General features: G+C 42.5%; 1 protein-coding gene across 1 annotated transcript; it reads left to right on the plus strand.

The window, feature by feature from the left end:
- Positions 1 to 4,059: 4,059 nt before the first annotated feature.
- Positions 4,060 to 24,302, plus strand: LOC119736301. The gene is made up of 17 exons (XM_038210341.1): positions 4,060 to 4,164; positions 8,493 to 8,546; positions 9,611 to 9,994; positions 11,122 to 11,417; positions 12,254 to 12,428; positions 12,745 to 13,164; positions 13,881 to 14,053; positions 14,590 to 14,701; positions 16,166 to 16,382; positions 16,492 to 16,679; positions 17,368 to 17,508; positions 18,394 to 18,540; positions 19,109 to 19,326; positions 19,721 to 19,883; positions 21,199 to 21,328; positions 22,218 to 22,388; positions 23,877 to 24,302. Exons 1-17 carry the CDS (start codon positions 4,125 to 4,127, stop codon positions 24,013 to 24,015), a joined length of 3,168 nt encoding a protein of 1,055 aa, XP_038066269.1. The 5' UTR covers positions 4,060 to 4,124; the 3' UTR covers positions 24,016 to 24,302.
- Positions 24,303 to 25,507: the final 1,205 nt, after the last annotated feature.

Consider the following 25,507-nt stretch of genomic DNA (forward strand, 5'->3'; position numbering starts at 1 on the left):
TTTTATACGAACACAGTTGTATCTGAAAAAAAAAATGCACTGAATGAACTGCACAACACTGATTTTTAAATATTTTCCACTTCACAGTAATCAACTGATTTACAATTTCGATTTTTCATTGTAAATGTATTTTTAACGGTAGTGTAGATTCATAATCATTATGAAATTTCATTGTGTAGAAAATGTCTGCTATGTGTGTAATGTTTGTATTCAGATAGTGACAAGGGCAAGTTTATTATCAAATAGAAATCATATCATTATTAATCTGCAACATTACATGAGACTAATTAAAATGACGTGCTACCGTTTGTGTTACGACTGTTTTGTCCGAAGTTCAACAGTTTTTAGGATTTTTTGCCCGCCGATTGTTTATCATTAAAGACATAGTCCATCATTTGTAATTTGTGCATTTTGTTCGTTTGAAGCAACAAAAGTGTTAAAAATCTAATGAAAGATACTGAACAACTAACCTGATGCTCCCCCCTCCAAAAAACAAACAAACAAACAAACACCCCAACACCCCAACAAACAAACTAAAGACAAACATTTTCGGCTGTTTCAAGAGGTACTTGGCCGATTTTCGCCGTATGCATCAATTAAAAATAGTGGAGTATTAACCGTCTATGTCATTGATAACTATTCAAAAATACATGAAACAGTCGATAGTACCTCGCGTGGGTGAATTTAAACTTCCGGTAAAGCACCTCTGCGTTTTACGCCCCAGCGCGCAGTACGCGTCGCGTGCACGCGCCAATTACCAAATAAGGAGATTCTTAGCACTTCGTGCGCGAGGCACCATAAACATGGCGCAAGGTTAGTTTCACATTAAATGAAGCAAAGCTGTTGAACATAATCGTTGGAAATGCGTGAATGTTGGACTTGTTTTGACTTTTGACCGAAAGGTAGTTACGAATGGGAATATGTTTCAAGTTGGCCAGTATAGAAGATGTACGTTTAAAACCGGCTTGTGCCCGGTCAGCGCAGAGTCCAGGCCCCAAGCTGGTTTTAACGTACTTGTTTAAAACGGGCCAAGCACATATTTTTTTCCCTTTATTTTTGAATTTTTTGACCGTATATATTTAATTTTCATTGTTATTATTTTATTTGTATTCTATATTTGGTAATAAAATCAAGGATTCCTCAAACGTGCCCTATTAATATCGCACTGTACTTCGCAAGCTTTCGTGAAGAAACTTGACAGAGAGAGACAGTGAATGATTTACATTTTAGACGTGGGAGGAAAATCCTAGTAGAACAATATACAGAGGAAAACCCAAGGAATCACGTAGGGACTGAAAACCCAAAATGTGGAACAGGGCAGGAATCGAACCCAGGCCATCGATCGATGTGGAAGGCGAAGAAAGAACCACGCCGCCAACCTGACTTTTCTAGGCCAACTTGTTTGTTGGGGCCTGACAGGTCCCCAACAACTATTATACATGTTTCAAGTTCTATTGATGCTTCGTCACGTTCTGGGAGTTGGCAAACTAATTATTTTGTTCTTTGCCATGAGAAGATAATTACTGTTTCTGAATGAAATTAAAAATTGGACTTTCAGTGTACCTGAAAGAAGAGATGCAGGCGCGGATCCAGAAGGGGGGGGGGGGGGGAAGTCAACCCCTTCCCCCAGCTCTGTAAAAAAAAATTATCATACAAATTCCCAAAAAATACGTTTAAACCCCCCCCCCCCCCCCCTCGCTGTGACACCCAAAAAAAATTATACTGGTATAATGTCCGCCTGTTCAAAATACGGTACACCATTCTGTAAGGTAGTGTTAATAATCGTCGAATTTGAACAGCGCCCCCTATTGAAAAATGGTACCAGCCCCCCTTTCCCCCTCCCCCCTGGGTTGGAGGGTTGGGTGTGACTGGGAGCAGATCCAGGAATGTTTGAGGGGGGGCGAAGGGGGAGGGGGGGGGGGGGCTCGTACAATACTTTCAATGGGGGCGCCGGTTCAAATCCGACGATTATTAACACGGTATTACAGGATAGTGTACAAATTCTCCCATAACCCCAGCAGGCTATGTCAGTGGGAATTGGAAAATACAAATGGTGGTGGCTAGGTTTACATACCTTTTGGAAGAAAAGAGAAATTTCACCTTCAATTCGGGAAACATCCTTGTCACAAACGCCTTGTTTGAGGCTGCCATTTTGAATTCAGGAAAAGCATCAGACAGACCAATCACAGGGCACTTTGATTGGTCACCTGGATTATGACCAATCAAAGTGCCCCGTAATTGGTCAGGTGACAAATCAAAGTGCCCTGTGATGGGTCTGTCTGATGCTTGCCAGGAAACAGTCTAGCCAGCCATGCACCAGTCTACTTTTCCTGAATTCAAAATGCCATGCCTCAAACAAGGCATGTGTGACAAGGATGTTTCCCGAATTGAAAGTGAAATTTTTCTTTTCTTACAAAAAGTATATGTAAACCTAACCACCACTATTTGTATTTCCAATTCCCACTGAAGCCTACAGGGTCGCGTAAGGCAGTTTGAAGACTGTTTTGGGTGTGAAATCTGAAGATTTTGATTGGGTTACGAGTGAAAATGGTATAAAAATGTTATTAGTATCACACAATAAGGCTTTAATTGTATCTAGGACTCTACTATCGCCCGACCACGTCCAAATGTTAAAAAAAGGCGATTCGTAGAGTCCTAGTTTCTCGGACTATCATAAGTTGAAATTTTGCGTGGGGGTGATGTAAATCAGAAATCTCCCATGTAGTTCCCATGGGACCCCATGGGAATTGCTCACCATGTAGCACAGGAGTTTTCCCATTGGCTTTTTCCCATGGGAAATATTATATGTTTTTTTCCCTATGAATGGTTTCTTATAATCTCTCAAATATCAAGTTTCTTAATACATTTAACCTTGTGTGTTTTGTGCTATAGGTAAAAGCACATGGAACTCCGGTGGGGGTTGTTCCACTTAAATAGTAGTGGCTTGTGCACTCTATGACCAATGTTTACATATTATTGCTTCCATACCAAGTACCAAGTTGTACCATATTATCACAGTCTACCCAATTTATTTTCTGATAAATGTTTCCAACAAATGAACCAATATTATCCAAAGTTCTTTGAATGACACATTTTCCACATAAAAAATATACTGTATGCTTCATTTTACTTCACTTATCAACAGAAATTTTCGAAAATTTGCAATTACAACACTCGTCATTGAAGCGAAGTGTCCATGGTGTTCCCATGGTGTTCCCATGGTGTTCCCATGGTGTCCCAAGGTGTCTATCTCTTTGTGTTCAATTGGTGAAAATCCACAGGAGTTTTCCAAGGTCAGCATAAAAAATTATTGATATTCTTGATAACCTCTATGATCACAATTAAGGGAAACATTTTTGATTGAATTCAAATTTACAGGCGAATAAGTAATTAAATTAAAGAAAGGTTTGCCTATAACTAGGGAGTAAATTAGGTTTTAGCTCGGTGGTCGAATGGTAAGACATCTGCACTAGAAAGCAGGAGGTCGTGGGTTCGAGTCCCGTCCGAGTGATTTTTTTTCCAACTTTCACTCGGGAGGTATAGTATACAGTGCACTGTATACTATACCTCCCGAGTGAAAGTTGCACTGCAGTGTTTATACGTCGATGAAGGGCAAAACCTAATTTGATTTACATCGCCCCGACGCAAAAAAAAATCCATCATATGAATAATATTTATGTGTGTTTACCATATCACTGTCAAGTTTGCTTGTTTGTTTTACCATGGAGCTAGGAACACATCACCAACATGCACCGTTCAACATATCGGTGCTGCATAAACAGGTACCACCGAGCTCGAGCTGGTTCCTATATGGTCCAAGCAAGAGACAAGTTCCTAGCTCCATGTTTAAATTCAGTTGACCCATACGTCAAAGGTGTGAACTGCGCATGTGGCTGATCTCAAATTATCCCTCGCTAGAGCTTAGATTATAAATGGCCAAGGCTATAACTATTAGCCGCGGCAGTCAACTGGTGTTTCGATTGAGTACAACTCGGCATTGGCCTGTTGTCTCGCTTGATCTCCAGCTAGCATTTCAGTTCCACGGATTGGTGTCCGTTGTGTTGGAAGGTAGCAGACTGTACTCCCGGCTCGTTGGATATAAGAGCACGAAGCAACGTCGCAGCATGGAGCGTACTTGGTCTAGCTGTGGTATGTGCATTGTAGGTAAGTGATGACAATGTTGGGGGAAACGTGTTTAAATACTTAAAACATGTATAAAGCATTGATTGAAGGTGTTTGGCATTTGAAGATTTATATTCAGGAATTGGACACCCCGTATGTTGAAGCTTCTAAACATGTTTATAAAGTGATAGTAACATTGTGTTAATTGTTATAAACACAATTTTTGGAGTGAGGTCTTGAATTTGAAATCTGGGCATGCTGTGTGTGATTATATTTATACTTAGATCGATTTGGTACGGCATTTGTATATTGCAACTGAGTGATTTATTGCCTAAAAATACAAAAGGGAAAGTAATCGTCTTAATAAGGCTACTGCCTAGCTCAGAGTCAATGAGGTCCTACTTACAATTAGCTGGAGTTACCCAGCCCTAAATTTTATCATTGGGTTGTCATCTAGGGCTGGAGCTAATTTTTCACGTAACCCAGCAGCGTAGGCAGGTCCCAAAAAAAAAGTTGCCTGGTCGGAATAACCATTACACAGGTCCTTGAAGTAAAAAACGATCCACAATGAAGATTCAGCCTACAATTGCAGTGAAAAAAGGAGGAATAACCGCTAACCTGACAACCTTGCAGACATGGCCAGGACCGATCAGAGATCAGAGTGCTAAAGTGTTTACACAACATCTTGAGCAACCTTGATGGAGTGAGTGACAAGCTAAAAAAGTTACTGTGTCACAGGTTATTGACACCGCAGGATGTCTTAATTACCACGCCCAGCTACGCGACCACGCAAGGGTAACATTCCATTCCCTCGAGCTAAGGCCAAAAAAAAAAAAAGTCGGTCTCTGGTCAGCGCGCGCGTCGATTTTAAGCATGCGCGTCGATCTTTTTTTTTCTCCAAAATGTTCCGCGGTAGCTCCAACAGCGCCCTCTATTTCCGCACCTCCTCAATTGTTTTTTACCAAAGAGCACCAAGGAATGGGAAATTGCACCAAGGCAAATGATCGAAAGCACCAAGGCAAATTATGGAGGACACCAATGTACATGAGGACACCAAAAAAGCAAAATAGTACCCACCTTGTCTGTACAATCCAAGCTTGAAGAAAAAAAAAAAAAAAAAAGCCGAGTGGCCGCGTTAATTCCGGAACTTTGGTCTGACCAGAGACCGAATATTTCTTTTTTTGGCCTAAGTACGGGACTAGAAAACTGGCCCAAGAACTCCAGTTAGTGGTTCATGGGTAACACACGGGGGATAGAAACGCTCCGTGCCGCTGAGCAGTCTCTCGGAGAACGCCAAAGCACGCATGCTATGGGGCTGGGGAAAGGAACTTAGCTCGCTGGGGTGAAGGGAGGTGTGGTCAGTCGCGCACATGTACATCGCTACATGAATAATGCATACAGTAGCGCGCGTGGTATTGCATCATGCGCTGTGCTTGGTAAGAGACCCTGGGAATAAAAGTGCCAGTTGGCAATTTACGATAAAATTGGGTAAAATACAGGAACTATAAAAGACAACAAGAAGATTGTGTACTTCATGGACAGAGTGAATCCAGAGGGCGCTAGATTTCCATAATCAAGCATTCTGGGTTCGTAACACTATCATACTTTAGCCCCTCAATTAGTTCGTTTCTGAAAACTACAGCAAAAGCCAATGATGTACATTCCCTTAAGGATCTTAAAAATATAATTACATATCCTTTGAAGTCCTTCATCACATCGAAACATGGATGGGAATTTGGAAACGGACATTTTGAAGGGATTTGTTTCAGCTAGCAACATAACAGGCATCAAACTTCACCACCGTGCAAGAGTATTATTGGAAAGTAACGTACAATATAGTCATAACTCGATCACTCTGCAAGGCCATTGTAAGTTAGCTGGAGTTACCCAGCCCTAAATTTTATCATTGGGTTGTCATCTAGGGCTGGAGCTAATTTTTCACGTAACCCAGCAGCGTAGGCAGGTCCCAAAAAAAATTGCAACTGCAACTCACCCCAAACTTCCCTGGAATAACCATTACACGGGTCCTTGAAGTAAAAAACGATCCACGATGAAGATTCAGCCTACAATTGCAGTGAAAAAAGGAGGAATAACCGCTAACCTGACAACCTTGCAGGCATGGCCAGGACCGCAATTGGAAAACAATTGAGGAGGTGCGGAAATAGAGGGCGCTGTTGGAGCTACCGCGGAACATTTTGGAAAAAAAAAAGATCGACGTGCATGCTTAAAATCGACGCGCGCGCTGACCAGAGACCGACTTATTATTTTTTTTGGCCTTAGCTCGAGGGAATGGAATGTTACCCTTGCGTGGTCGCGTAGCTGGGCGTGGTAAGACATCCTGCGGTGTCAATAACCTGTGACACAGTAACTTTTTAGCTTGTCACTCACTCCATCAAGGTTGCTCAAGATGTTGTGTAAACACTTTTGCACTCTGATCTAACTATTTGCACACATCTCTCTCTGTATTTGCACACTTCTCTCTCCATGTTTTCCCTCATGTAAATGCACACGTTTCTAGTCTCTTGCACTAGGCAATCTTAGTAAATCATGTGACTAGTCATGTGACCCTTAGACATGGAAGATATTACTATTGGTTAATTCCTAAATCAGTGCTCATGCATTATTTAATCCCGAGACTTCTACTGCCTGTAAATACCGGAGGTGTTCCTCAGTCGGCAGTGCAGTGCGGCGAACCACGAAACCAATGTAGTGCGAACGAACCCTAAACCCAAAGTTGTGCGGCGAACTTATTGTGCGGTAAGTCGTATGATGTGCGACGAACTCGACTCTGACAGACCAATTGTTGTGCGACTCTAGTCACTACGAAGCATCGGCCTCCCTCGGTGGTTGAGGCGCGGTGAAGTAATAGTGCAATCACTAGTACTAGTGTTATTATGAAGCATCCTTCTCCTAGATCCCTCGAGGAGTGTGTAGAAGCTGGTGAAATAGTAATACACTAGTCCCAATGGTGCTGTGCGGTTTCGAATGGTCATTGGACTGCTAGTCTTAGCTTGAACATGTTGTGCGGTTGTCTGGTGTTCTAGCCCAGCCAGAGCTAGTTCATCCCCGTCACCACAGCGGACCGCTCCCGCTGTGGCCAGCCGGCTCCCCGTAGCCATGCCCCCCGTAGTTCAGCTATGCTAGCTCGGTCTTGTCATAAACACTATCCTTGGTGCATAGTGCCTCGATTGACCTTGGATACCCAATACGCCACATGCACACTTTGGTTCGAACTGTAGTGCGGCCTGGTACACTTGCTGGCCCCGTCCAGTTGCCGTTGCCTCCCCGGTCACCGTAGCGGACCGCTCCTGCTTCGGTCTGACCGTCGATTATCCGTACCGTGCCGGTGCCCACTCAGTTCGTGTTGGTTGACATGGTTTTGCCATAGTACATAGTACATGTATAGACTTTGTAGACGCCGACCTGTTATCTCTATAACGCTACCAAAGACTACCAAAAGGAGAAACCCTATAGGTTGATGAAATCTAACAAAGTTTTTTAAGTGATGAGATAAATAAATCAGTGTATTGACATGTGTGACTGTCACCCCAAAGCTCTGTTTCCCTCCAACTTATTGAATTATTGTTGACTCTAATAAATATTTCATGAACTGCTATTAGCAAGCATGCAACTTTTCCTCGGATCAGCTGATTTCCTCTTTTTTTACTTCCCATGTGTGCCATTGAAAATAGAAAAACGCTGTACAAAGTCTGGGAAAATTTTGAATTTCCTCTTTTTTTGGTGATTTCCCAGTTGCATGCCTGTATTAGGGAACGCAACAATAGATAAAATATTGCTACACTGACAGGTTTGAAGTTTTGTGTTCAAAAATGCTGGAAAAACCAAGAAAACAAAAATGTTCGAGTAGTCTGGTTCCCTGACTCCACTAAAGATGAAATGGATCAGTTTATAGATGCCGGAAATTGTAAGGTAAGGGAACCAGTCTAGCTGGATTGCACCCGTTCATGAACATGATTGTAACCAATAGCAAACAATATTTGGACTGAAAAATAATGATAAATTTGGAGCAACAGTTTTTCCAACGGTGGTCGGCTGACCACCGTTGGAAATTTATACAAAATACCACTTTTCTTGAAAATGACTTCACACCAGGTGCCATAATTTTACAGGATGCTTTAGACTGTCATTTATGAACATCCTGGTAAGGTATTTTGTAAAAATGTGTTAGTTTTGTTTTTCGATGTTTGCAAATGTTGTATATTCCCTTTAAATTCGAACTTTGTATTTACGCGTAGACATAGTTTAACAGAGGTCGTGTCCAGTTCATTTAAATCCATTTTTGTATGGGGGGGGGGGGGTTCTGTTTGTGGTCTGATATTTGTTTGCCCTTTTACCCCATTCTTGCACAGTAATGATGCTCCTCGTGCACTACGTGGATTTGTCGTCCAGCGTGATGACACGAGGTACGTGATACCCGGTTAACATTTGTCTGTAATTGTGGGCAAGAATTAAGGAAAAAAGATAAATAAAAAATAAAAATAAAATGTCGAAAACTAGTGATGTTCTGCATGATGATAACTATGATATTGGGTCGGGGTATATTTTGCGACTTTTATCGGTTGTATAACAAAAATGAAATCCTGCCGGTTTACAGTATTTGTTTGCAAATTGATGCCAGTGACGTAACATTTAAGGCTTCTTTGACAGGAGGCAGGGTGGGGCGGGGCTATTATGTGGAGGGGGCACTCAATGGGTTTCGAGCGAATGCTCTCATTATGCTTATTGTTGAAAAATTGGTTGAAAATGTATACAAAGTAAATTACTGAAAATGTATTTAAAGTGTTGAGATTTACGGTACCCTTTCTATTATAAATCCATTGTACAATCTGTTAAAGGGTAAATATTTTTACGACAACGTGTTCCTCTTTTTGAACGAATACTGAATATATTGTATCGATTCTATTCCTTTGTGCTGTAATTAGCTACTATCGCTTGTGGGAGGAAAACGTGACCTTTGCCCCAAAAGATTATTGCTTTTATAAGCTGCTTGCCCCGTGCTCTTCAAAAAAATGTCCTGTTTTTCTTTTTTCTAATAAACGACTTTTCAATTTGTATTGTTTATTTTAGCGTGAAAGAGGCACTTTATATTCCGATTTGGGGCGTCTGTAACTGTCTGAAGAATAGCTTTCATTTTGCGCAAAAATGAACCGGCCCTACGAGATTCGAATTATCGTCTAATTGCAGCCACTAATTCGAATTTTGTGATGAAATAATTCAAAAACTAAACCTCTGTGGATTTGTTTCGTTGGATGTCGATAATTCGGAAAAAGTGAATAACTTTTATGTCGCTAGGAAAAAAGCAATTGAAAAATTGATTTTTTTTTTAAGTGAAGCTTGACAAGAACGGCTGGAGTGCATCTTTTACTTTAGGGATTAGAACAGCGATCGTAAGGCGATTTATTCCTCGTTTTGACACAGCAATGTATAATATCATTTAATTCTCTATTATCTCTTGGTGTCTTGTTAGAATATTGCTTGCGCCATGAAAACCTGACCGTTGCTCCTTGTCTGTCCGGGGGCATCCACAGAAACGTAAACAACATCACGTACTTCCCCAATTTTCTGGGCCATCAGACTTCGCAGGAGGCCATCGGGGGATTCAACGATTTCTACCCGTACCTCCAAGTCCAGTGCTCGCCGAACCTGCAGCAGTTTCTGTGTGCCGTGTACTTTACATGGGGGTGCGATATGATAGGCACCCCCATTTTCCCATGCAGGGAATTCTGTGAGCGTGTCAGAGACGACTGTGATGGGGCCTTCCGACGCGCTGGCACCGCCTGGCCTGACAGTTTGGACTGCAACGATTTCTGGATCGACAGCCGTGATGACCATTGGTGCATCCGTGATCCAGGTAAAGGCCTGCGCCTTATAATCGGAGATATATTAACGCCAGGTTGTTTACCCGTTGCTATTTGTTTTAAGGTTCTTCTTTTTAAAATGGTGGTTTGGCGACTTGTATACTCCCGGGTCTGATATTACCCGGGTCAAAATGACGCTTTTCTGGGTCAACATGACACTTCTCTAGCTCATTTACTGGGTCATATTGACCCAGGAATGTGCCTTTTTGACCCGGAAAAGTATGAGGCTCGATGAACCCAGGTTCCGGGTAAATCTTACCCGGGGCTTTTTAGAGCTTGACAAATTTTTGACCGACTACTAACGAACATTTCCACAGTACGCGTTCTTGTAGAGCCTCATTTCTAATTGTAAATCAAGAAACTTACCGTCAGAGAAGAGAGACGAACTCAAAACTAGAGTGTGGTTCTTAATGAACAACATGCAAATGCATGCAACATGGAAATATATGATATCATACCTACAATTGTAACCATATTGCTGAGATAAATTGGTCACAATATTGCCTAATTACGTATTCATGACGTCATAAACTTAGATCAAATAACTACACGGAAAGGTTAATACAACATTTTTAACTTTGAATAATATAAGGTTATTATCAGATTGATAATAAATTAAGTGAGATATAATGACTATAGGGTCTGAAATTGACACTTCTGGTAACACCGGAAGTAAGAGTCACATGACCTCGAAATTCCCGGAGGCATATTTTCAGGCCAATATAATGCAATGTAACAACTGGAACTCACCTTATCGTATTGTTGAGATATGGTGGCCACAAAATTGCTTCATTAAATATTCATGACGTCATGACAAGAGAATTACGTAATTTATCATCACAATACTTAAAAAAAAATATTACTTTAGGCTGTCTCTAGATATGTGAGGGCCAAACAGGTGGACATATCTCAAGATATAGGAGTAATAGTATGGACTTGAATTCACTATTACGTAACATGTGATGACGTATTTATGAAGTCATATCAATTTTCATCTATAACACTTCCCTGTCTATCTACATAAGAGGTTTGAGATGAATCGGTCCACAGTAGTTCTAGTTGTAGGAATCTAGAAAATGAACCTTAAATTGATGGTGAAACACCTTCACAGGTGAACCAGATGAACCTGATTCGAAAGAGGATAAAGGAAATGGAGAAGACAACCTGCCCTCGACCATCGTCCCACCACCGACCCCTCGTCCCGACCCATCGGAACACTGCCAGCCTCTCCCAGACGACCCCATCTGTCAGTCTATGCCGTACACTACCGTCATCTACCCCAACATACTCGGGCAAGGCAACCACAGTGATGCGCTGGTCGAGCTGCACAGGTACAGCGCGTTCATGTCGGACGGGGGTCCCTGCTCGGATCTGCTCAGAACCTACCTGTGTCTTGCCTATCTGCCACCCTGCAAGGTATGATGAAATACAATCGGCTTGAAGAAAAAAAGAAGAAGTCCCTTCGTGGTGTAGGGCAGTGTTGATGAGAAGTACACCACATGTCCTCACAAGTCCAGCACGAGTCCTCACAAATCCTTCACGAGTCCTTATAAGTCCATCAAAAGCAGCTAGTGTTTCATCAGTTACAAGTCGCAAGTAACAAGGAGTGAACAATCACAAAGGAATGCTATAATTGTGACTTGAATTATTTCGGTGATTCACAAGGCAGTGCACCACCAAGAGTTTGCCACGGAGAGTGCTTTTTCCCAGTGCATTGTGGGAGATGGTCGACAAATTCGGAGCGCGGGACATTTGAAATTGTTAGTTTGTCCGGTCAGTAGTTTCGTAAGCGTATGATTCGAGTATCTGTTGTGCCCTTTCCTTTTCGTTTAATCAATATGGTGGGTTTTTATTGTAAGGCGGCATAACGCTATGCCCTAATCTTTAACAAATTGGCTCATTAGACAAGTTGTCTACTGAGACTCGTTGAAATAGGGCCGTGTTTTGTCGACCGTAAACTCGAAAAATGAGGTAATAATCCCGAGGATTAGGCCTAGCTGTTTTGATACTTCCCGACGCAAAACATAAGGTGGAAGCAAAAACCAGCCCCACTCATAAAATTTCTATTTGGAAGACCTTTGGGCACTCCACGGTCTACGTAGGATTCGAAGCCATATCACAGAATTGGAAGGCGAGGAAAGTACCACTAGCTAATTTGACTCTCTGTGATATCCGAAAGAGAAGAAAAGATACTTTTGTCTTTAAGATGAACAAAACACGTGCTGGTGATTATGTTTTTTTCACATCCTCAGATTGTGGAGGAGGTTGCTGCTCCGATCCCTCCCTGCAAGGCGCTCTGCGAACTGGTTCTGACCGACTCCTGCATAGGCGTCCTGGCTGCCTTCGAGATGGAACTACCGTCCGCCTTAAGCGACTGTTCCATGTACCCGAAGCAGAGTGATTCCTACCCCACATGTTTCATGCCAGGTAAGTCACAGATTTGACTTCACCTATCAATCTAAAAAGTCCCTTGTCAGATTGACCTGGAACCCGAGTTCTATCTAGCGTCGCACTTTAAAGTTGACAAAAATGACACCTTTCGGGGTCAACTTTCTTCGAATTGTTTTCTCTGTCATTTTGACCGGGAAACATTTGCTAAATTGTCATTTTGACCCAGAACACACATTCATTTTGTGATTATGAAATGTATTAGGGAAGTCAATTATAGAAGCACCATTTCTCAAAGTAACTTCTCCTATCGAGAACTTTAATTTTAAAGTATCTCAATTTCTCGTTATTCCAGGGGCAAAATATGACCCTTTGGTGTACTGGTCCCCACCGCCAGTGGTCACAAGCGATTTCACAGCCGCATGTAAGGAGGAAGGCTGCGTGGATGTGCTGCACAGCAAGTGTCGCTCTTTCGGGTTCTGGGTAACCTCCTATCCTAATCTCCTCGGGCACACCAACATGCAGGAAGCCCTGGACGAGCTGGACCGCCTGGTGCCGTTCATCGACTCGGGCTGCTCGGACAAGCTGCAGGTCTTCGCCTGCTACGCCTTCTTCGTCACCCCGAGCACGACCAATCACGCCAGCGTTCGGTTGCCGTGCCAGAGCGCCTGTCAAGAGATTTGGAAAAGCTGCCGCAGGACTGCAGGGAAGCTGTTTGAGAAACGACCCCGGCTGATGACCTGCAGGCTGTACCCTACAGAGAACTGCGACTCAGGTATGGGCTCTGTGTACTTTCGAAGAGACGGCACTTATGTACCCCTTCGAGAGCCCCTTGCATGGCTAGGAAGCACCGCGTGCGAAAATTGGTTCGCGCGTATATAGCGCGAATGACCCACAACAAATGTACAAAGCCATAGCGTCTTCTGACAGCGTCAGGCGTCCTTGGCAATGCGTTCGATGTCTCTCCTTGTGGTCTTCCCAACTCCCCCGTCTTGTAGCCTTTCGCCAAGCAAGGCCATTGTGGCTTAACTTGCCGGCAAAGACAAAGCGGCGATAACGCGAGGCGACTGGAGCAGGAGACCACACACGCGAGTGGCGAAGCCACGAGGCCTTTTCCAACTTGTAAAGAATTTCTTATGTTTTTCTTTATAAACTCGACGTGATAAACTGGACTCGTTTATACTACGCTGCATAGGGAGTCCTGTTTATTACGTCACGATTTACTATGTTTTGTTTGCTGCCCCCAACGACGACTTTTACACAAATGCACGTTCGGGTCGAAACAGGACCTGAAACACAGCTCTCAAAAGTATCTTTAGTATTTATTTCATGACAGACACAATAGTCGTTTTTATCTACACACCTTAATTTAACCCGGAAAATGACGGAAATGTCTTGGAGCATTCCACAACCTCTTTAATAGGGCCATTGATAACTTTTATTATGGTAGATAAGTGTGTGAATGTAGTATATAATAATTACTTATTTCAGAGATGGGCAAACGTCTAGAACCTATCACCATTCTCAATGCAAGCCGTGTTAACACCACTTACGCATTTGTGGAGTTCACGGGAAGAAGTAGGCTTACATCATACAGCCAAGTTTCAAAGTGGGGAGTACGCGACAATTTCGTAATCGATTTCGAGGGGAAAGAAACACAGCAGGTAATTAATGTCGTCATTTTGCATGCACATCAACCATTAAATGCCTAGCATATCTGTATATTAGTTTTTGACAAAATAAAATTAAAGAGGAATGAAGTTGTTAATTGCTGCTGTTGCTGCTGTATAACCTTGAATTACCTTGGGGCGCCACACTTCTGTCCTCTTCTTACAGCTTCTAAGGCAGGGTTAGAGAGGGGGCATTTTTGCTCTATTCTTACAAACCCATGTGTGTTCTTAGTTGGATTTTGAAACTGAGAGTGGATACAGATACAGCACTCTCTGACAGGCTATTCCAATCGTCGACGATGCTGTACGCAGCTGATGTTGCTCTTTTTATTGTCATCGTTTTCGTTGTTGTTGTTTGTCGTTGTCGTCGTTTTTCGCTGTCATTGCTGTTTTTTCTGTCGTCGTTGCCGTCCCTTCTGGTTGCTTAAGTGTCATTTTTAATGTTGCTTCTGCTGCTACTGCTGTTGTTGTTGCTGTTGTCGCCGCCGTCGATATTTTGTTCATTCTTTAAGTGATAATTTGCATTGCAGGAGTACTTTGAGCTGTATGACCTACTTGGACATCACGTGATATTTTGGCCCTGGAATGCATACGGGCGGGGAAGTCAACCGACAGTCGCCTGGATTCCTCCTCACGATAACAGTAAGTCAGGTCCAATGAAATTTAAGGGGTCCGTTCATAAGTCCGACGCCTCATAGGTCCCGACGCCTCATAAGTTCGACGCTCATAGCTCCAACGCATCATAGATCCAACGCCTCGTAGGTCCGACAAATTTCAACGCCGTGTTATTCCGACGTCGGACTTATGAGGCGTCGGACTTATGAGGCGTCGGACCTACGAGGCGGAATAAATAAATTGTGTGCCTCATAAGTCCGACGCCTCATAAGTCCGAAATTTCGGACTTACGAGGCGTCGGACCTATGAGGCGTCGGACTTATGATACGGCCCCAAATTTAAGACAGAGGTATCGCAAAAATGTGAACTTGAACTCTTTCAATCAACATGGTTTCATTTAATACAAGTCGTCACCGTTTTCACGAACAGCCACATACTATATATATTATGTTGATTTTGAAGAAAAGTGTTTTCGAAATAATCGCAAAAGAAGTTTGTCATATTTTAAAACTGCAAGAAATACCACTTTGGAAAAACTTTGTGCAGCAAGCGAACAATCACACAATTCTACGAGAGCTGAAGTTTAACATGAATCCGGTAATAACACTTAACACAGCAGTTAATTAGTGAAAATTAATTAGAGATGTGGCTCTTCGTGAAAACGCAAATTCAGGTTTCCGAGATATTGGCCCTTTCTGTTCAACGTGTATTTCCATAGGCGCGCGTGAGTACGCGCGCGCAGCTAAAAATGTAACAAAGATATGTGGCTCTTCGTGAAAACGCAAATCTCATTAGACCTACATGTACTTTTACGTATTTCCGTGTAATGGGTTTTGTATGCGTTCAAAGGCCCAAAATGTATGTGGCTCTTCGTGAAAACCCAAAATGCATTTATCGAGATTTCTGCCTCTTACAACATTAATTTAACTGAAAAATTAATGATGTTTTGCTTACAGAAACACGCAAAATGGTTAAGTACATTGTTTCGATGCGAGATATTGAAAAAAAAAACATTTTTTTTTTAATTTTGGACATATGTGGCTCTTCGTGAAAACGGTGACGAAGTCATGTAAGACAGCGCGCGTACGATAAGCCCACAATTAACCTATAATCGTTTGCGAGTTAACCACGCCCCTCAGACATCCATATGGAATGTTTTTAGGTTAAGTTCATAGAGATATAGAACAAAAAGACGCGATTCTACCGCGATAGGTTAATAACCTTTTACTTATTGCGTTTGCTTTTAACGTAATACAAACAATATGTCTATCTTTTATTGCCAATCACTTAATTAAAGACGCTAATTAAAATAACATTATAGCCCAAGAACCGTAGTGGCGTTGCAAATAATAATGCGTGTTGTCAAATACACCACTCCCTATTTCCCGTAACAACGCATCAAATACTATATAGCTTACAACATTTGTTTTTAGTCCTCCGTGGTATGTTCATGCCCATGTACATCCATACATTGCATTGGCCAACTTATAGGATCCATTCCCGATCACTGTGAGCGAGTCGACATCATGCACTGTAGCAAACTGGGCTACACCACGGCCGGATACTCCCGAGACTACTTCTGGTATTGGACTCCCCCGGATAAGCTCCTCGACTCCTGGCGAGACTACTTCACAGAGGAGACGGTGGAGTCCGGGGTTGGGTGCTTACCACGCCTGCATGAGCTACTCTGCGGCCTACTGGCGCCCCCGTAAGTGAAACTAACCCTATTTCAGACTCTTGGAGGCAGCAGACACTCACCGCCTACCTATCACTATGGGTTTGGTAGATAACACGCATGCATTATTTTGCTTGCCCAGGTGTTCATCTTCGCGCGAATTTGACGCCACCTTTCCCTGTCGGGAGTTCTGCGAGAGCGCCCTCAAGCAATGCAACACTTCGGCACACAGAGACAACCTCAGCTGGTTGCTGGAGTCCCTGCCGTGCGACGTAATGCTGTCCAGTTCAGAAGCCACGTGCTCCAGAGAATTCGACTGGGATCCATCTGGTATGTTATTTTGTAAACTCCTTTAATGTTGTCGGTCCGCTTTTTTTTTTAACAATAATTTGCTGAGAAATGTAACAACACTCTCAAAACGCTGGTTATTATTTTTTTTTGTTAAAAAATGTAGTTAAAATTTTACTCAAAGTTCGTTGTGTAAAATTGTCCAATTTTGCCCAACGTTTGGCACATTTTGCCCAACGTTGGTTATTTTTTTTTAACCAACCGTTGGGCTGTTCACCTGTTAAGCAACAGTTGGTTAAAAGTAGTCCTTTTATCCAACGATGGTTAAAATCGGGTAAATTTAATCAGTATTGGGTAAAAGGACTACTTTTAACCAACTGATGCTTAACACGTGAACAGCCCAACGGTTGGTTAAAGAAATTAACAAACGCTGGGCAAAATGTGCCCAACGTTGGGCGAACGTTGGGCAAAATTGGACAAGTTTACACAGCGTTGGTTAAAATTTTAACTAACTTTTTGGACCAACAAAAATTTAACCAGCGTTTTGAGGGTGAAAGAATATTCAGATGTGAAATCATTTACGATGGAGACTTGAGTTGTACTTTTGGTGAACATGAAACAAGCGGCTGAGAAACTTGATTCGAACTCCTGACCCTCTGAAACTCAAGTCACAAATCGTAACCATTAAGCCCCTTTCCAAACTTACTCAAGTTTCTTACTTTGTCTGTAGAGGCTGTCATTCAGAGAGATGACTATCAATACGAGGATGAGAGCGTGAGGGTGTACTGCTTAGTGACCGAAGACAGACCGAAAGCACCGCCAGATTTCTACGGCCCAGATGGTAACCTCATCCCCGTGACGTCACCCAATGGTACGTGCCCATTCATTAAATCAATTGTCGTTCAGACGTAAATCAACAAGTCATGGACTATTATTTGATTTGTGTACGTTTATCCACAACTTCGATTATTTCAAACTGAAACTGTATGCAATATTAAATTTCTGGAATCTTCAAATTAGAATTGGCATCACCTTTGACTGTATTTAGATCCGAAGGATCACATATCCTGCCTCCAATTGATAAATACGGTTCGATTCGGTCCCAGTTAAATAAAACCCACGAATTGTAGGAGTACTACAGAACAATGTTCGCACTGCACATAGTACAATGTAGTAGGCCTACATAGCTATAGGCTATCCATTTCATGCTAACCCGCTGTACAAATCACGATATCAAATGTTTCATTGACAATGAGATGATGTGGATAATATAAGTAAGCAGGGTCGACTGAAGTGCATAGACAATTTGCAAAATGTTATCCAAACATACAAGCTGAAGTATCGGGGTCCGCTCGATAGTCCGGAGGTTGGATAGTCCGAAGGTTCATCATTCCGAACGTTCGATAGTCCGAACACACAAAAATCCCACATACCCGGGGTTCATTAGTCCGAAGAGGAAAATTAAAGGTTGTTTAATCCGAACATTTGGTGCGATTCGGACTATTGAAGCTTCGGACTAATGAACCTTCGAACTAACAAACCTTTAGACTTTCGAGCGTAACCGAAGTATCATTTTAATAGTAGTTGCCCGAGACACCTTCGCACACATTGGTACAAGTATAGGAGGAACTGTTTGATCTTTCCAAGAAATCGCCATATTGAATCTACAACGAGGCTAGACTTGCCAAACAAAATGTAAAAGATGAACTTGCTCAAGCTACTACGCAAGAATCAGCCTTCTTTTATCGACTTGTAGCGTACTCGTCTGGAAGACAGGTAATCCAGCTTTCACCCAGATTGACAATGCTGTTCTTCAAGAAGGTTCCCATTGACGATGTTGGTACCTACACGTGTAAGGCAGCTGGCGGGAGAGTGCTTCGCACGACTGAAATCAGGCCCTTGGGTAGGTCAACTTATACTCGGTAGTGCACGTTCGTAGATGTCAGCACTTTGACAGGTGCCGGGGTGTTGGGGAAGGGAAACATGGAAATAACAAACAAATTGGGGGGGGGGGGGGAGACAAGGGAGCGATGTCAGCCTTTTATTTAACAACATGCAGTCGGCAGAGGATGGTGAAGGAGGAGTGGGGGAGGTTGGTAAACCCCCGAAGGCTTTTGGTGAATGCGGAGTTAGTCGTTTTCATAGGGCATACACATATATACAGTAAAGGCCAGCCCACTGTAAGATAAAAACCAAGTTGGAAACGATTCTTGGTGGATTACCGAGTTTAAACCCTAAAACCGTAACACTTTTTTGTTATCACTTTGTAAAGATATATCCTAAACATGCCTAGAGTATAGATGGATAGTGTCCAAAGATTTGACATTGACGTTTAGGAATGGGACACGCATCATATGTTTAGCCTAAAGTAAACCTGTTTACAAAGTGATAACAAGATCGTGTTTAATTGCTGAACACCAGTTTTTAGAGTGTAGCTCTTAATGTATTTAATTTTTTGCTCTCACTTCAAGTGAAATGCATGCCATCGTTCAACCACACTTTGTGTGACTCCCTCTCACGAAGCAGCCTCGTGCAGTCCCCTAATGTCCTGGGTCACACCACCCAGTACCAAGCCGAGGTCGCCTCCTACAATCTCCTGCCTCTCCTTGCCACCGATTGTTCCCCTGACCTTCTTGAGCTGGTGTGCGCCCTCTACGCCCCAGAGTGCGCAGAGCACCAGGGAGTCATTGTGAGTTTATCATTTTCAGTTTTGTTCCCAGGGGCTATAGCTCTAATTTGATCTCAATAATAGACCCTGGGAAGGTTGATCTGAAGCGAAGTGTATCATGTACTCTGATGGGATTTGACAGGAAACCAGGCAAACGTGCATCCGGTCAGCCGGGTGCAAGGTTGCCTAAAACCCGACTCTATTTTCTTGAAATAATGCAGGCCTTGTGACTGTCATCTACAGCATGAAACACGTAACATCGAACGTAGGCCTACAAAATATCATATTATCATCCAAAAGGGCCGCACTTTTATCAAAAAAAAAAAAGCTCCATACCATTATGTTCACGTACATTCAGTTTTCCGAGTAGCATCTCCAAACCCGAACACAAACTTTTTTCTTCCCCTTTTTACAGATAGATTTCCCGATGCAGCAAATGAACTTGCCCTCACAGGAATTGTGTAACAAGGTGAAAAGCTCATGCGCCGAGGCGGCAGCCGACATCGGTTTTGAATGGCCGTCGGAAGTGCAGTGTGATAAAATGGCGCCCGACTTGACGAGCGAGGGTCCAATTAAAGGTAGGAGAACTTTAACGTTTGCTATTTGTACCAACACTCAATTTCGTCTCCGGCTTCGGTCGAACAGGCTTCGTACCGCGACCCGGACAGGGTGTACTGTGATATAGTGACTCTTGTGAATTGAAATACAGACTCTTTGGCCGTCTCATTGAGGCCTACAGAATGTTACACCTTTCGGCAGCAGGCAAAAAAAAAACCGTATTGAACCAGAATCAGTCACGTTGGCTAATCCTTTTGACAACAAATTAATGTTTTGGGACATTTCACAAGTTTTCATACTAAAGGTTTAGAGCATTTTGTTCGCCATGAAATGATTGTTTCGGTGATGTTCACCACATTGAAATACAGTGTCATCCAACTGCGAACAAACACTTCAAAATTATTAATGTTTGGCGATGTATGACGATTGCGCATGCGTATTCACCATGGTACTTTCTACAAAGCAAGGCAAACTCTTTCTTATAGTATTAGTGAACGCGCATCTCTACTGTGTAGAGATTAGGTTGGTAAGCAACTGAGCAAGCTGGCCGCCAGGCGCTTGTTTTCGAGTGCGGCGACCATCCTTTTACTTTTGGAGTATTGGAGTTCGAACTGCTTGGGTCCTAGCTCTATGGTGGTCTGTATAAGATGCATATGTATCAGTAAAAAACAAGGTCTGTGTATATATTCTTGCAAATGGCCCATTTGGTGAGAGACGTTTTGCTAAAGAAATGTACCTTAGCAGGGTTCGACCTTAACTTTTTTGTTCACTAGCCAGTCGGGCTACTGAAACGGACTCTTAACTAGCCCGCGGGCATTTTCACTAGCCCGCATTTTTTCTTATCTCAAACACAAAATGGCGTATTTTCAGGCTCAATTCTGAGGCAATTTTGTCAGTATTTTTAACTAACAGATCTACTAACTTAACCTTTTAAAACAGTTGATTAAATTAACACAAATTGATGGCTTCTTTCTGAATTTCATGATTTATTTCTTCCTGTACGTTCACTTCTTTGCCGACTCCAATAATCTTTCTTTCGCCAGCCGGGCTACTTAAAGAATAGTTTGACTAGCCCGCCGTATTTTGTCTAGCATTTGGCTAGCGGGCTACCGCTAATTTCGAACCCTGCCTTCAATAGGGAGGCAACGGTAGATAAGGAAGACATTTGAATGTCTCCCTATGATGGTTTAAGTTATATTGTTAAGCATAACTTGGTTTTCAGCACAAGTTGTGTCGCCCAAAGATACCATTTCCAGATTTAGTAAACTGGGTTAATGTGTAACTTTGATATATGCCGGTAAAAGGGTAAATACCTAATTATATATACCCCCACAGAGCATATTGGCCCAAGGAAGAAAGACTGCATCAACCTCCGCCGTTATGACATCACGGACCTCGGTATCGAGTATCTATTCTACGGCTGGGTAGACGTACAGGGACAGGGTGCTGCTAACGACTACTGCAGGCAAGTCATGGCCATGTGCATGGCAGTACATGTGCTGAGGTTTACACGTGATGTCATTGATGCCTTTAGTAGTTGCCGCCATTTCGAGGGACATACACCGATATCCAGGTTTTCGTTTTGATTGCTCAAGTTCTAAGCTGTTCAATGAGCCTCAAATGATGTGGTTTCAAACTCCGTGTTGATACAAATTGGTGAAGTCATGCTTGACTTGTACACCAATTTGATGTTTAAAACAAACAACCCAACAAACAAAACAAAATAAACCAAAAGGGAGAAACCATGGACACACTGTTTAATAACTATAACTTATATTACAAAGTAAGTCGGTAAGTAACCCTGTTATTCAATTTTACGGATGCTGTTGGGGTCTAACATTTTTGTAGGACATTTTAGGTACACCAAAACTATGTTATATGCAACTCGATTGATATGCCTGAAATCATATCCCGCAATGCAGAACTTAATAAAGACATATAGGATCATTTGTTCGTTTCCAATAAAGCTACTAAATATCCATTTTTAGATTTTATTTAAAACCTAACCTGTTGACGTTTTAGATCGATATTACACTTTTAGGGACAACACTGAAAAAATGCACAACATTTTGATAACGAAAGAGTCGACTTCGTTAATAGTACTCTTTATTCCCAAAATCAGTCAATTGGCTGATCCTTGGATATCACCTATCTTTCTCGATTTCTTTTAAATGACAGCAAGCCAGACGGGAAAGTTTCACGTGTTTAGTACCATACTGACCTTTAATACAAGTTAGCTTTTTGATGATAATTCGGTAGGTTGTTTTTTGGATAAATGCAAAATAATGATCCATAGGCCATTAAAATCCCGCCTCTGTCTTTTTTCTCTCTTTCTAATATCTTGCACTTTTCAGGGTGGTTTCCATCGCGCCATTCAAGGTGCTATCGTGCGCTCTGGCTGGTACACAGGGTGAGAACCAGTACAATTACAACTCGTCCAATCCCCAGGCCTGGCTTGACCTAGGTCACACTGACACGTGGTACATGAGGGACCGAGATGGCGACGGTAGGGACGATTACTGCAGGTCAGTTGAGCTTTAACCTCCGACCCATTTCATTTCAGTATTCACACCACTGTGGCCCTGGTTCGATTCCCGGCTGCCGACCATAATGTGAGTATGCCCCTCTCACACCAATCCAAGACCAGTGCGAAGTCACTTCGGAAATGCAATTTTTTTTTCAACAGTATCCGTGGTCTCCGTTTTTTTTTTGGTCCGTTTTTTGATGCCAGCACGTTTTTATTAAGTGTTACCCGTTTTTACTTCGTGAGTAATCCGTGGCCACCTCGGAAACACCACGGGACCAACCCGTGCTCATGTCCGTTTCCTGGAATTCACGGAATTCACGGATTGCACGCCGGCGACATCTTGTGGCCATCCCGATTGCATCCCGTGATGACTTTGTCGCCAAATCGAGACTATTACGCGGTGTCAGTGGTGACTACGGCGCCAGCTCAAGAGTACTACGTGTAGTCCGTGAACACTTCGTGGCCCACTCGTGGACACTTCGTGGACTCCGGAGCTCACTCTGACGTACCATCGAGTACCGCGTAATGAAAACGGCCGTAAAACAGGCCAACAATCAATCCGGGGCCATCCCGTAAAATCCGATGTAACTTCAGCCCAACCTCGAGAACACTACGAGAGTACTTCGAATAAGACGTATTGAACACGTTTTCAATTCGGAAATAAATTTCCGAAGTGCACACGTTTCAGTTTTTCAACATATTTTGTTGGGTGATCCGTGGAGCATCCGTGAGAAGGAATCGACACGTCCTTTAAGTCGTGGCAACCCGTGAGATCCGATTCCATTTCGTGGTTACTTCGATTTTTAAACGTTTGCGGCCACGGACACCTCGAAGTGGCCACGAAATGGCTTCACGTATTGGTGTGAGAGGGGTCGTAGAGTTGTGCGTTGGTTCTCTCCTGTGCATGAGGGTTTTTCTCCGGGCCCTCCGGTTTTCCTCCCTCCGGAAAAACCAAACACTTTCGATCTCAGGCTGTGCTCCGTGGTCATTATGGGTCGATGTGGCTGGCTGCCGAAGGCGCCTTTACATGCCAACGGCTCGACCACGTTGTAGCCGCGTCTTTAGTAACTGCGATCAGCATCTCAGCTGCGAGTAAGGATGATTAGCCTCCCGAATTATTAATCTTCGTCACCGGCTTTGGCTTGAAATTTTATGAACCCGACTTGGGGGACTCCGGCTCAATTATGGGTTCGTGTTCTAGTTACTTTACTAAGCATTAAATATTTTGAGTCCAAAGTTGGAAGAGCACCGGAACAGCAATCCGGAGGTTGCAGGTTCAAACCCCGCTCCAGTCAATTTCTTTTTTCTAACTTTGAATTTGCCCAACTTTTTCAGACAAAAAGCGGCACCACTCAAAAATCTGGTGGTGCGACTGTGGACCAAATGTATGGTTGAGACTAGGTACCAGATATTTCCCTTACCGTACCGTTTGTGTCAGGCATCAGACTATTTCTTTCCTCGTTTCTCGGTATATGCAAATACATAGGTGTGTTGGAGCGCCGAGAAATACGACCATTTCGTGCTTGAGAGCTGGGGCCGAGGGTTTTGAGGATGAATTCGAACCGGAGGGCGCCGCCAACGACGACTGTCAGTACATCAAGGTCAACAAACTCTTTGGCCCTTGAGGTACAATCCAGTGTGAAAATAATGTAGTTCGTTTCTGCGGGCGATTCACAATGAGGATACAACTCTCATCGCCCAATGCATGGTGCTAATGTATAAAGTAGTACATGTAGGCCTACTACAAGTAATAAAATACAATGAATCAAGCGCATGCAAACTGATTTATTATACACATTTTTAGGTAGCCATATATCTGTACATATTTTTTGTACGTCTTGTAATAACTGAATACAAAGGGGCAATTCCACGGTTACATTTCTGATGTACTTTTGAGTTTCCTTGGGCTGTAATTACCTTACTGAAAAGGTTAAATTACTGTTATTCTCATGGTAGATAGAGTAGACCCATAGACCTACCTATAAGCACCAAAGATGACATCCAGAAAAATCGGTTACTCACGTTACGAAAATGTAACGTGAGTAACCGTGGAATTGCCCGAAGGATTAAATGTACACATTTCTGATGTGAAAACGTGATCGGACAAATACGGTAAAAATTGGAAGGACACAATTTCTGAGATGATGAGGAACACGACAAGGTTTAAGCTAATCCAGTCGGATGGTAATTTTTTTATACGAACACAGTTGTATCTGAAAAAAAAACTGCACTGAATGAACTGCACAACACTGATTTTTAAATATTTTCCACTTCACAGTAATCAACTGATTTACAATTTCGATTTTTCATTGTAAATGTATTTTTAACGGTAGTGTAGATTCATAATCATTATGAAATTTCATTGTGTAGAAAATGTCTGCTATGTGTGTAATGTTTGTATTCAGATAGTGACAAGGGCAAGTTTATTATCAAATAGAAATCATATCATTATTAATCTGCAACATTACATGAGACTAATTAAAATGACGTGCTACCGTTTGTGTTACGACTGTTTTGTCCGAAGTTCAACAGTTTTTAGGATTTTTTGCCCGCCGATTGTTTATCATTAAAGACATAGTCCATCATTTGTAATTTGTGCATTTTGTTCGTTTGAAGCAACAAAAGTGTTCAAAATCTAATGAAGTTTCAGCTAAGCTTCAGCTGTATATTCCGAGAAAAACAGCATTCTAGGATCTCAATTTCAAATCAACAGTTGCTAAATCATGTTTTGAATTGTTTTGAATCGCGCGCGCCTGTGCGTCTTGCCAATGCTTGCGCGTGCGCCGAATAACAAAACAAACTACTAATTTAAATTTTCCTACGGTGCTTCTTAAGACGCACCGTTGGAAATGCCTTCTTTAGTTGACTTCAAAATGCGAGTTTGCCAGAAAGAATAATTTCACAGTTTAGTTCCCTTACTATCTTTCAACCAAGTATGTTTTCAACAATAATTACGCCAGTTACTTTTTTGGATGGCTGCAAATGATGGACTCCGGCTTTAAACGTGCACCGTATATTGTGACCGTCTAGATAAAACATTTTTTGCAGCTTTTAATATTGACTGCACTGTCACTATCAAGGCACATGTCAGCACTGGTACTAGCTGGTGGTACCGGT

The sequence above is a fragment of the Patiria miniata genome, unplaced genomic scaffold (assembly GCF_015706575.1).
Source record: "Patiria miniata isolate m_02_andy unplaced genomic scaffold, ASM1570657v1 HiC_scaffold_29, whole genome shotgun sequence".
Classification (NCBI taxonomy): domain Eukaryota; kingdom Metazoa; phylum Echinodermata; class Asteroidea; order Valvatida; family Asterinidae; genus Patiria; species Patiria miniata.